The 12,267-nt window shown below is 32.7% G+C and overlaps 1 protein-coding gene across 4 annotated transcripts in view; it reads right to left on the minus strand.

Annotated features, from left to right (window-relative positions):
- Positions 1-1,155: 1,155 nt before the first annotated feature.
- LOC309629660 (phosphatidylinositol 4,5-bisphosphate 3-kinase catalytic subunit alpha isoform) overlaps positions 1,156-12,267 on the minus strand; it is a 101,953-nt gene continuing 90,841 nt past the window's right edge. For all 4 annotated transcript variants that reach the window (XM_082393923.1, XM_082393925.1, XM_082393926.1 and 1 more), the window contains 7 exons: positions 11,669-11,775; positions 11,033-11,154; positions 10,118-10,196; positions 6,753-6,923; positions 6,020-6,137; positions 5,462-5,613; positions 1,156-4,651 (listed from right to left, as the gene is read on the minus strand). In XM_082393923.1, coding sequence (XP_082250049.1) covers positions 4,381-4,651; positions 5,462-5,613; positions 6,020-6,137; positions 6,753-6,923; positions 10,118-10,196; positions 11,033-11,154; positions 11,669-11,775 — 1,020 coding nt within the window. In that variant the 3' untranslated portion in view covers positions 1,156-4,380. The remainder of the gene's footprint in view (positions 4,652-5,461; positions 5,614-6,019; positions 6,138-6,752; positions 6,924-10,117; positions 10,197-11,032; positions 11,155-11,668; positions 11,776-12,267) is intronic.

The following is a 12,267-nucleotide window of genomic DNA, read 5'->3' on the forward strand; positions in this document are numbered from 1 at the left end:
TTTTTTCTTAATGTCTCCAATGCCATTAAAAACAAGGCATGCCAACTCTGACTTGATAAATCTAAAATACAGTGCCCTGCAAATTTCTGTCGTATCAGAGCCGGAAGTACTGAATTTTTGACTCATCTATTTTTTTTCCTTATTAACCTTCTGAGGTAGAGTTACCCATCCAATTTTATCAGGATCATAGTTATCTTGAGCTAAACACTATATTCTTTTCAGAAAGTGAAAATAACTTTTAAGAGAAAAGAAAAAAGGCTTCCCAGGCCATGGCACATAAGATACATTTACAATTTTTAATGTAATAATTAAAAAATAAAAATGGTTTGTCTTTATATTTTAAAAAACAGCCCAGCTGTATTATTCTCTGTCACCAAGAATTATTGATATTGTCTGAGGATTCTATCAGTGCTAAATTATATAGTTCAGCCTTCACAATCCCATCCTTGATGAAGAGTTAATTCCCTCATGGTATGCACAATATACTCTCACAACTTCCAGCCATCTCTTAGTGCCCGATCTGAGCAGGATGGATATGAAGGATGTAATTCATTCAAGCAACTCCTCCCTGTCCTGCCCCCTCCCTCCACATTCCCCTCTTCTCAAAAACATCTGAAGTATGAAAGTTGTTTTTAAATAGTAGAAGCACCACAATCCATAACACCACATATGGTCTTTAAACTGAAGTATTTTAGTGATGTCTTGGACATCAAAATCAATTTTTAAGGTGGATTTTGAATGTGTGGGTCCAGCCCAGGTCTGCAGTTTGTGCAGATATAGAAACAAAAGGAACTTACAACATTCAGAAAATGTTAACTTGCTGATTTTAAAATAATGCTGGAAATTAAATTTCTTCAAAAGTTGGCAAGCATGAGCTATTGGTCATGATATGAATTAAATGGATTTACAAATCATTAAGAAACCCAAGTTTATGTACTGTGAAATTTCCATGGTGCCTTTAAAATAGGCTGCTCATAATTTTTTTAATAAATGCCAAATCACTAGATTTTTGATGGAAAAAAAAATACAGATGGACTGTGTTTTACCTATTTGAAAATCACCAATCCATTTAAAATAAAATCCAAGAGGGTATATACATTCTAATCAAGTAATTGATTATTTTCCTAATTAATAAGAACTACACTTTACACAAAATACTTTATCAGCAGCTGTTTTCTTCAAAAAACCAATAGTCATAGTTTCACAGTTGAAAAAGTTACACATTAAAATATTTTACAATTCATTGTATATTCACCAGGTTCCCATTTCCTAAAGGGCTTGTAATATAAAGCAGATTAGAAGGGAAAACCTCAAAGTTGATTACTTTGACACTAAGTTTTACAGAGGACACTAAGAACCAACAAAAAGCTTAGGTTCTATCGTAAAATAGTGACCAAATTCCATTCTTCTTTAAAAAACCCAATTAGAAACATCTTTTTAAAAAACCAAATTCCACAATATGAGTAACAGACTTTAAATTAACAGCATTCTAAAAATCTTCAAAATAAATGATTTTATATAGCTGAGAATGATAAAAAGTTAAAGCATGATTTTCAAATAGTTGATTATTTCTTGCTAGAATGTGTTTAAATTAGGTTTTATTTTCTTTAAACCTGCTTTTCTTCTTTTCTCCAAAATAGTCATTGAAGGAAATATTGCTCAAGTGACCAGATGAAATTGTTGAGCCAATACTCAGTTATACCACATTCAATGACAAGGATGGTCAGCCACAGGAACTGACCAACTGGAACTGATCTCTGATACTGAAGTACCTGGAAGTAGCTATATTATCACTGACTTGAAACATATCCTAGTCACCCCCTGTAGCATTTAATTCAATTTCTGGTTCCTTGCCTTCTGAGTACTACCTATCCCTTTTCCCTTATTTTTTAAGGTTGTTTACATAAACTCTGCTTGGATTTGTTTGAAATGTACTTTGCATTTAGCTAGTTCATTTAATGTATATTCTTTATAGAATTTGTCTACATTTCTTCAAATGGAATTAATTTGGTTGTAATAACTTAAAAATAAACGTAAATGATAAAATAAGTTATGTGGCTTGTGTTTTAATGGTGGAGAGGTCCTAGGGCAAGGGGGACTATCTGGACTGATGTGAAAAATGCAAAAATTGTATAAACTTTGTGCAAGGAAGCTCAAAGCTTTTTTGGCACTCAGTAAAACACAGTTCTCTGTTAAAAACTTCAGTTTCCACCATCAAAGCTTCAGATTTGTACCATTTCACTGAGTTTTCCTGTAATTAATCCCTGATATAGAAAATACTGGGATGTTAGTATGTATTAACTGAATAAATCTAAAAGACACAAATTGTTAATCATGAAATTTTAATGTTATGAAATCTATATCTGCAAAAGAATCTATCTGGTCTCCTGCTTAAAACAAAGTTTAAATTCTTCTTAACTATTCTAAGACAGTTTAGGGAAGTAAGTTCCCTAAATAAGTTCCCAAATTTATTTTTCTTGTTGGCAATATTATGTACATGCTTTAGTGAGGTACCTAAATCTCCAATAATTATGCCCTTTAAGGGTTCTAAAATAGTCAAATATTAAGAGTATTTGTATTAGAGTCCCGTTCACTATTCAAGACTTCTACTATAGGTAACTGATTTCATAGATGAATGTTTTTTAAGTGATGCTGTATAAAATGTGCACTCTTCATAAAGTTGTACTCCAATAATATGCCTAGTCTAGAAAACTGTCAGTAAATTATTGCACTTTTTCTGGTGTGGCACCTGGACATTTGCTAAAGCTATGTCCTAGGGCATTAATCATTCATTTCAATTACTGAGTAAAATATCAGATTGTAGAGTGATAACTAGCCTTAGCCCCTACATCTTGGGTTAATGTTTTTCAAAGTGTTTAAGAATGTATCCTGTGCTCAAATGCAATTTAATAAAGTTGGAGAGTGAGCCCTGACAACTCGGAAATGGGACACGATCTTAAAATGGTTTAAGGCCCTAATTTTATTATGGAGATATTGAATAAATAGCCTAAAAAGGTAAAAAGTTCATGGTTTCTATTCCCCCTATTATAAAGTATTATTCATGAACATACCTTGGTAGAGGGATTAAGCAATCAGGAAGATAGTCTAAATTGTGTTAATTTTGGTAACCAATTTCATATGGTTGAGGCATTCTCAACTATAAGAGAGGATGGAAGATGGGGGATTCAAGAGAAAACAGAAGAAAATAAAAGGAAAGAGGAGGAACTTTCATCTGTTTTCCTTAAGTAGTTATACACTAGTCATTGGTATAAATGGGATAGTGCCTGAGCCTCACCCACAGATCAAGAGAAAAGCTGACCATGCTGCTACAAACGATAAAAAATTTGGGGTGCAAAACAATGCATGACTATGGGACAGATCATGTAAATAAAGAATATATATTAATGATAGTTTCTATAATATAAATAGCCTTTAATAAAAAAAATAATCTTTTTAATAACATTAATACTCACTTCTATTTTCTGGAACACATGCATGAAAAATGTATTCAATTCATTGCAAAAGGAGAAAAAAAATCAATCTAAGGTGAATACTGTACAATTCTGGAGCAAGAATTATTCCTGCTCGTTCTTTCTCTATGATGATTATTTACTTTGTGGGAGCCCAGAATTTCCCTGGGAAATAAGAATCAGATTCTTGTAAATACTGTCCAGAAGAAAAACCCCAAAACACCACCTTATAACAGGTCTCATTTGTGACTGCTTCCCAAACTTTGCAGATAAGACCCCAAATCATCAAAAGGTTTGATTTATTAAAAAGGAAAAGTCTGTGATGAAATCTCAAGAGTCCCTTACACCCCAAGCATTTTTCTTCATCAAACAAGGAGTCAAAAACCCACTTCAAACTATAAGTTGAACAGCAATGGAAAAATAAAAATTTTCATTATTTTCCAATCTCAGTGTAATTTAACATCAAACTCCAGTTTACTTGGACCTAATGCAGTAATAGATTTTGTTGTGTCCACATTTCAAAACATAAAACATTTGCAAGACAAAAAAAGAACATCATTCTTTTTCCTTCTCCATCATTTCTATATATTTTGGGTTTTTTTTTGTTTTGTTTTGTTTTTTAAAAAAAGATACAAACAATCTTTAAAGTTTACCTTTTTTGGACTTAAGGCATAACATGAAATTGCGCATTATTCTAAAGCTTAATTTTGAAATGAACTAGTTTAGTGCTATCGAACCCTGTTTGCGTTTACATTATTTAAATTATATAGTATTTTATTTCTGTTCCTGTTGTAAATTCTAATGCTGTTCATGGATTGTGCAATTCCTATGCAATCAGTCTTTGCCTGTTGACAGTTATTAACAGTGCAGTATAGAATCCAGATACTGAGCTCTCAGTTTCTTAATCATTTCAGTTCAAAGCATGCTGCTTAATTGTGTGGAAGATCCAATCCATTTTTGTCGTCCAGCCACCATGGTGTGCATCATTCATTTGTTTCATGAAATATTCCAAAGCCTCCTGCTCAGTTTTATCTAAAGCTAGGGTCTTTCGAATGTATGCAATATCATCAAAAGATTGTAGTTCTGGCATTCCAGAGCCAAGCATCATTGAGAAAAGATTTATGAAGAGATTGGCATGCTGCCGAATAGCTAGATAAGCCTTGTAACACATCTCCTGAAACCTACAAGTAATAAGAACAGTTTGGTTAGTGTGGAGTAAATCGTGTTAATACCTTCAGGTCTCTGCTCAAATGTCACAAAGTTAGAGAGGCCTTCTTGGACAAAACTATAAAATACAGCATTCTTCTCCCTACTCCTCTTACCAACACTTTCTATTCCCTTTACCTGACACCAGAATGTGAACTCTGTGAGTCCATAAGGACTTTGTTTACTGCTCTATCACCAGCCCCTAAAAGAATGCCTGGCACATTAGCAATTTAATAAGGATTTATTAAATGTATGAACTGGTCCATACTAAAGCCTCTAGGGATTAGGTTAGGGCCAGGACTGAGTTATAGATAAAAGAGAATTTTATAAAAGGTTTTTAAAAGTACTTTAAGGTTTGAGATAGACTAATGATACCCCATATGGTGGTAAGAAAAATTATGAATAAACATGGTATTAATGGTTGACTGAATTCCTCAGATTGTATGACTAAAAAGTGCTGTTTGAAGCACTATACATGATTTGTTAATAAAGAGAAGGTGGAATCCAATTTTTAAACGGCAGTGAACAAAAACTTTTAATGTACTATGAAGTTTAAGGATCACTTCCTTTTTAGGCCTTAACTAACTCAATAAATTAAACTGGTTTTTCTTTCCATTTCCTTCACAGCATTACACAATAAATAAATAAAAATAAACACATTAAAATATCCAGTTTATGCTACGATGTTAATAAAACATTTATTTTTAAATTGCTTGAAAAATATCGATTGCTTTGGTAGAGCAGCAAGAATTCTTTATTTTGTGCTTTTGATTTCTTGAACTTACCTCTCAAATTCTCTTGTCTTTGTGCATTCTTGGGCTCCTTTACTAATCACTATTAAGAAATCTTGTGTCAAAACAAATGGCACACGCTCTCGTTTATAACCAAATTTTTTCTTCTTGTGATCCAAAAAGTGTCCAAAATCTATATGAAACAGCTTTCAAAAATAAGAAATTATGTTATAGTTTGACAAATGCAGAAATACAATGTCCTGAATTAGTAAATTTAAGAATGTCGAGGGACTTCCCTGGTGGTCCAGTGGCTAAGATTCCATACTCCTAATGCAGGGGACCCGGGTTCGATCCCTGGTCAAGAACTAGATCCCACACGCCACAACTAAAAGATCCCTCGTGCCGCAACTAAAGATCCTGCATGCCACAACTAAAGGATCCCACATGCCGCAACTGAAGATCCTGCATGCCGCAACTAAAAGATCCCACGTGCCACAACGAAGATCCCGCATGCCACAACTAAGACCCAGTGCAGCCAAATAAATAAGTAAAAAAAAAAAAAAAAAATTAAAAAAAAAGAATGTTGACACATTTAAAAGAGGAAGCTATTACTTGTCCATCATCTTTAACCATGATGTTACTATTGTGACGATCTCCAATTCCCAAAATGAAGGTAGCAACACAATATCCAGCACATGAACGTGTAAATAGATCGATGGCTGCATCATATCTACAAAGAAGAAATAAACAACTTTGAGTTAGTATGGAAATACAGAATGATCCAGTCCAAACTGGAAAAAGATGGTCAAAGTCTTTTAGTAAAGTCTGTATTAAAACAATGAAAACAATCATTGACATTAGTGGGAGGAAGTAATTATGTTTGAAGATCTGAGGAACTTTGGGATTCTGAAGTGTTCAAAGGTTTCTAAGAAAATTTCTAGATATTCTCTGACCAAAGCATAATTCTTATTATAGTGAAAAAATACTTATGTCATTAAAATAAATTTTTTCTAATCATTTTAACAATGAATTAGGAGTAAAATTTTTAATTTTAATTTTTATTAATTTAAACATAACTTAAAAAAAAAGAATAAGCATTAAGAAAAATAAATTTTAGATTCTTAAGGTGAATGTACAGGATTTCACCAAATTATAAGCAATTCTGATCATTTAAACTCAATAATCTCAAATATTTCAAAGGTTGAACATATCTTTTTCCAAATTAAATACAGTTTTTTTTTTTTCTTTTCTGGTCTAACTCAAAGAAATATACACAACCATTAAAAATCTTGTCTATCAGATACAAACTTCTACTAGCATAGAAAGAAAAGAATAATAAACTCACATTTCTCCCTTGTTCTTGTCTTTGAGCCACTGATGTAGTGTGTGGCTGTTGAACTGCAGGGCACCTTTCAGGCCTCCTTTACACTGAATTTGCATAATAGTGTGAGAATTTCTCACCACCTCAATAAGTCCCACACAGTCACCAATGGACAGACAACCATAAGGTAACATTCTGAAAAAGGAACAAGACATCTGCAGTTAAATGATGGGATTTTAAAACAGCAAATATTTAATCTTTTTTTAAATGTGAAGATCTAATTGGTTTTATTAGGAGATTCATGAATCGAGCATCATTCCATCTAGCAAGTCGAAGGGCGCTCCCTAAAATAGCAAGTATTTTAACAGGCTAATACAGGAATATTCTATTTGCAAATTTTTCATGCATGACCTTTACTCCTTTAATCTAGTTTTACTTTTATTACAACATGACAAACATTCCTAGAAAAATCATCAAATTATCTGCCATCATTTATTATAACCTTCAACTGTGAAAGCATTTAACTGTACATGAGAAAAGCATGAAGAAAATTATTGTGGCAATTCAGTTTATAAACATTTATGACTTTAAAAATAATGGGTGAATTTAAAGATGTTTAACTGACATCTAAACAATACCTTAGGGTAGCAGTTCTCAAGTTTTTGGTTTCAGAACTCCTTTAAACTCTTAAAAATTATCAAGGATACCAAAGAGCTTTTATTTATGTGGGTTAGATCTATTGACATTAGAAATTAAAATGGAGAAAATTTTAAAATTAAAATATTTATTAATTCATTTAAAGTAATATTTACACTCATTTATATAAAAAATACTATCTTTTACAAAACAAAAACCCTAAAAACAAACAAACAAAAACTTAGAAGAGTGACATTGTTTCCCATTTTTTCAAATTTCTTTAATGTCTGGCTTAATAGTATGGAGCTGGCTTCTCATGAATGCTTTTGTATTCAATCTAATGCAATGTTTTGACTGAAGCATATGAAGAAAATCTGGCCTCGCACAGATATGTATTTGGAAAAGGGAGTAATAGCCTTTTCAGATAATTGTACATATTTTTCTTTCCTACTGTTCCAACACTTGACAAGAGATAGTTTCTTAAGTTGCAATATGGAATGTGAAACCATAACAGTAAACTTTTCATACACTGTTACATGAAGACCCATTTGTTTATCTTGCCTCTGAATGGAATTTCTACCCATATATGACTTTATAATATCCTATATTGGTCATTTGGAAGATATTAGTTCACTGAGTTATGGAGATCTTCCAAATGTTGATACTTTTCATTATACCAACTAAAAAAAATCACAATTGTTAACATTATCACTGATCTCACCAGAAAAGTCTTTAATTTGGGGGAAGCTCATAGCAGTAGATACAAGGTTTTCAAAATTCTAATTTTTACTTGAAAGCTTAAATTTGATTTTTGACAACAAATACTGTCAGTTGTTCTCCCTGAAGAGTCTCATATTGTTCATTTTCAAGAAAATGTCTACCAAATATCCATGTCTGAATAATCATAGCTTGTCTGTTAGTTATTCTTTAAGTAAAAATGATGTTCCCTGATAAAAGCAGTTAGTTTAGCCCACAACTCAAATAACCCACCAATGCTTTTTCCTTGATACAACCATACTTTGGTGTGCAGTCGAAGTGCTTTATGGGTATTTCCCATTCATCACATGTAATATTAAAAAGGACATGTAGTCAAGGGTAGAGATGTGAGGATTTAAAGAGACAATGAAAAAAAAGCACCTAATACGCCCATTGGCACATAAGTACTGAAGTATGGTTTTTCTTGCTCTCTTGTTCTCATATGCTACTGTCCATTCTTTCCACCTTTCCTTTACTTCCTAAATTCCTAAAAGAGTAACAGTCTAAACTTATTTTTATTTTCTCACTTAATTCCTTGTAGCTTAATTTCTATCACTCTACTGACTCAACTCTTCTTAAAGCTAACCATGAATCATCAAATCCAAGGCCTTTTTCATAGTCCTCATGCTCTTAAACTCCTGAAGCACCTGATACTGTAAACTGTTTGTGAATCTCTCCCCTCTTCTGGGTTCTGTGAATCACTTACTCTGGTCTTCCTACCCTTTTGACCATTTTTCTTGTGGAATCTTTTCTTCTATCTGCTCTGGTAAATACAGGAATTTCTTAAGGTGGTACTCCCGAGCATTTTCTCTTAATTTTATAACTGTTGAACATGCTCATAGTTTAAAGCGTCACATAGTCCTACAGGCTTATTATTAAAAAAATTAAACTTTAAATAAAATTTTAATTTAAATTTACTTAAGTTAAAAAAATGTAACAACTTTCCAAAGATCCAACTTACTTTCCAACGATCTAGCTCGTTTAACTTTAGATGCTTTTTTGCATAGCCACTAATTTACAATTAAATATTGTAATTACCAGAGTTACAGACAAAAGTACTTTTGAAGAGGGTGGGCTTTGCCTGAATAACTCTGAATTTGCAAAGGGACAAGTATGAGAAGGATAAAATATTAGACACAAAAATAACTAGGAGAAGATGTGGCAGGATAGAAAACTTGGAGATGATGCTGATAACTGGGAAGGTTGGGCAGAAACCAACAAAATGGCAAAAATTTTAAGATTAGTTGCTTTCATAAATTTTGCTGAAAAACTGACTCAAGATTAGAGAATTTATAAAGTTTTAGAATTAGAAAACTTATATAATGAAAGAAACCTTCTTTTAAACTCTTAACTTGTAAATGAAAAATGGGGCCTTTTGTGTCTCGTGTCTCCTATGTCCTGTTCCTAAATACAGTTGGCCCTCTATAACTGAAGGTTCTGGATACTCGGATTCAACCAACTGCAGATGGAAAATATTTGGGGAAAAAAATGGAGAAAGTTCCAAAAAGCAAAATTTGAATTTGCTGTGCACTGGTAACTATTTACATAGGCTTTACATTGCACTAGGTATTATAAGTAACCTACAGATGACAAAGTATACAGGAGGATGTGCATAGCTTATATGCAAATACTATGCCATTTTATATAAGGGACTTGAGCATCCATGGACTCTGGTATTGGCGGGGGTCCTGGAACCAATCCCCTGCAGATACCAAGGGAAGATTGTTAGTGACCAGTTGCAAAGTCTTCACCAGCTTATTGGAGATAGCTCTTCTTACCTAGCTGAATCTCATTAGCTATTCTAAGCCAAGGAAGAAGAGGACAAATAGAAAGTACCACAGTGTAATCAACTAATGTTAATTATTACTCCATACATTTATTTATAGATATATGCCTCTATATTGTTTATAATTAATATATTTTACAATTAATATTTACTAATGGTTTACTTTTTCAGGATAACTTTCAGCATACATGTTGTCTTATTGGTTACCTACCGAAGATCAAGACCTTGATTTTGCCAGATATTTTCCATAATGCGAATAATCTGAAGTGTTAGCATATCTTGCCGTAAATCTGAAATTCAAAGAATATGTATACCAACACTTAATGCCACAAGCACAAATTTGAGTATCACATCATCATAATGTTTTCAAACAGAAAATATACAGAACTATGTTTGCTCTTCAAAATAATCTGTAAGGCAGCAATAATCTTAGTCTTTAACCCATTTCTAAAGTATCTGCATAAACACATCTGTATAACAATGTAGGATAAGGTGGCATGTATTTCACAAAAAAATTAAATTAAAATATTTAAATTACTTATTTTTCTGAATCCTTAAACTTGAACATGTTTATATTAAAATATTTGGATTAACAGAATTCAGTGCTGAAAGGTCATTTCCTAATGAAAACCCATCAATGATACATTTGTTTAGTATATAAAAATGTATTCCCCCACAGCCTGTTCTCCAAATAAATTAGGACCTTCTTTTATGATTCCTTAGCAGACTACACTTTTCCTTTGTACCAGGGTTGTAATTTTGTTTTTGTAGTTATTTGTTTAATGTCTCTTTTCCCTGCTAGACTGTAAACTCTAAGAGGGCAGGGATTCTGTTTTGTGTACTCTTACAACTTCAGGGCCTAGCATGTCAAATATTTATGGAGTGAATGGATACACAGCTGAACAAAATGATTTTCAGGCCTTCTGACACTAAACCTAGTACTTCTTTCCTTTTCAATAATTATAAATACATATTCTAAAGGTTAAGACATTTGCTTAATATTATATATTTTACCACATGCATATTCCTTAAATGGCTTTCAATAATCTTCATGGTTCATAAATATCCTGTGTATAAAAATATAACTAAATTCATGCATCATAAGTCCATTAATATTCTTCCTTACCATCCCCATTTTTAAAGATGATCTCATTGTTCTGAAAGAGTAATTCTGACATGATGTCTGGGTTCTCCCAATTCAACCACAGTGGCCTTTTTGCAGAGGACATAATTCGACACTCTTCAAGCCTTTAAAATAGTTGAAAAATTTACTAGGCACCTTGGCTGTTATTCTTTGTAGCCTCAATTTATCTTAAAATACATATACTGTACAACTTTTTGAAGTGTTATAACAATTTTAAACTTTCTCCTCAGTTTTATTTATGAATTAATTTCTGAGGTAGTATAAAGAAAAAATACATATTAAGCTTAAAAATTTCTTATAAATGGAATATGAATTTTCCACAAATATAGGGACATCTCATTTGTTTTACAGATATTGCATTCCATTTCTTATCCAATGATACCAGAAATTCTGGCCATAAAAAGTTTTAAATTCTATTATTAAAGTAGTAAAAACTCATTCTGAATAAATGCAGCTCTGAACTTAAGAAAATTTTACTACTCTTATTTTGCAGGGTAGGAAAAGGGGAGAGAGAAGCATATATTATTGAACACAATGACATTCTGACTTTTTCAAGATTTTCTCCAGAGAAAGTACTTGTTTAAATGTATCAATAAAACTTCCAATAAAGTACCTTACCTGAGATTTCCCAGCTGATGAGCAGGGTTTAGAGGCGATAGAAAGCCCTGTAGAGCATCCATGAAATCTGGTCGCCGCATTTGCTCAACTAAAAATTTCATCTGTACCTGATAAATGAGCATAATCATGGTTAGAAGTTGATTTGATAAAGGTAAAACTAATTGCTAATCTCTTTTATACACTGGAACCTCATTACTGTGTAGTCTTTGAATCCATATCCTGGATTGGCTGCATTCTGATTAGAAGGGTTTCTATAACACAGAGCTGCACAACTCAGACAGAGAGGTGAGAGTGACAGTACTGTGTACCTTCCTGAGAGAAAAGCTCTGCATGCTGACAGAGGCAGTGTTCTGGCTCTAGAGCAGGGCTTGGTCAACTATGGCTTGTAAGTCAGTTGCCAGTTTTTGTAAGTCAAATTGCCTTGGAATATAGTCATGCCCATTCACTTAGATATTGGTGCTTTCACACTAGAATAGCAGAGCTGAGTAGTTACAACAAACTGCATGGCCTACCAAGTCTAAAATATTTACTATCTAGCTTTTTAAGAAAAAGTTTGCTGACCTTTGTTCTAGAGGAAAAACTTTGGAGACATCACGTTA

Source organism: Balaenoptera borealis (assembly GCF_965194805.1).
Source record: "Balaenoptera borealis genome assembly, chromosome: 5".
Classification (NCBI taxonomy): Eukaryota; Metazoa; Chordata; class Mammalia; order Artiodactyla; family Balaenopteridae; genus Balaenoptera; species Balaenoptera borealis.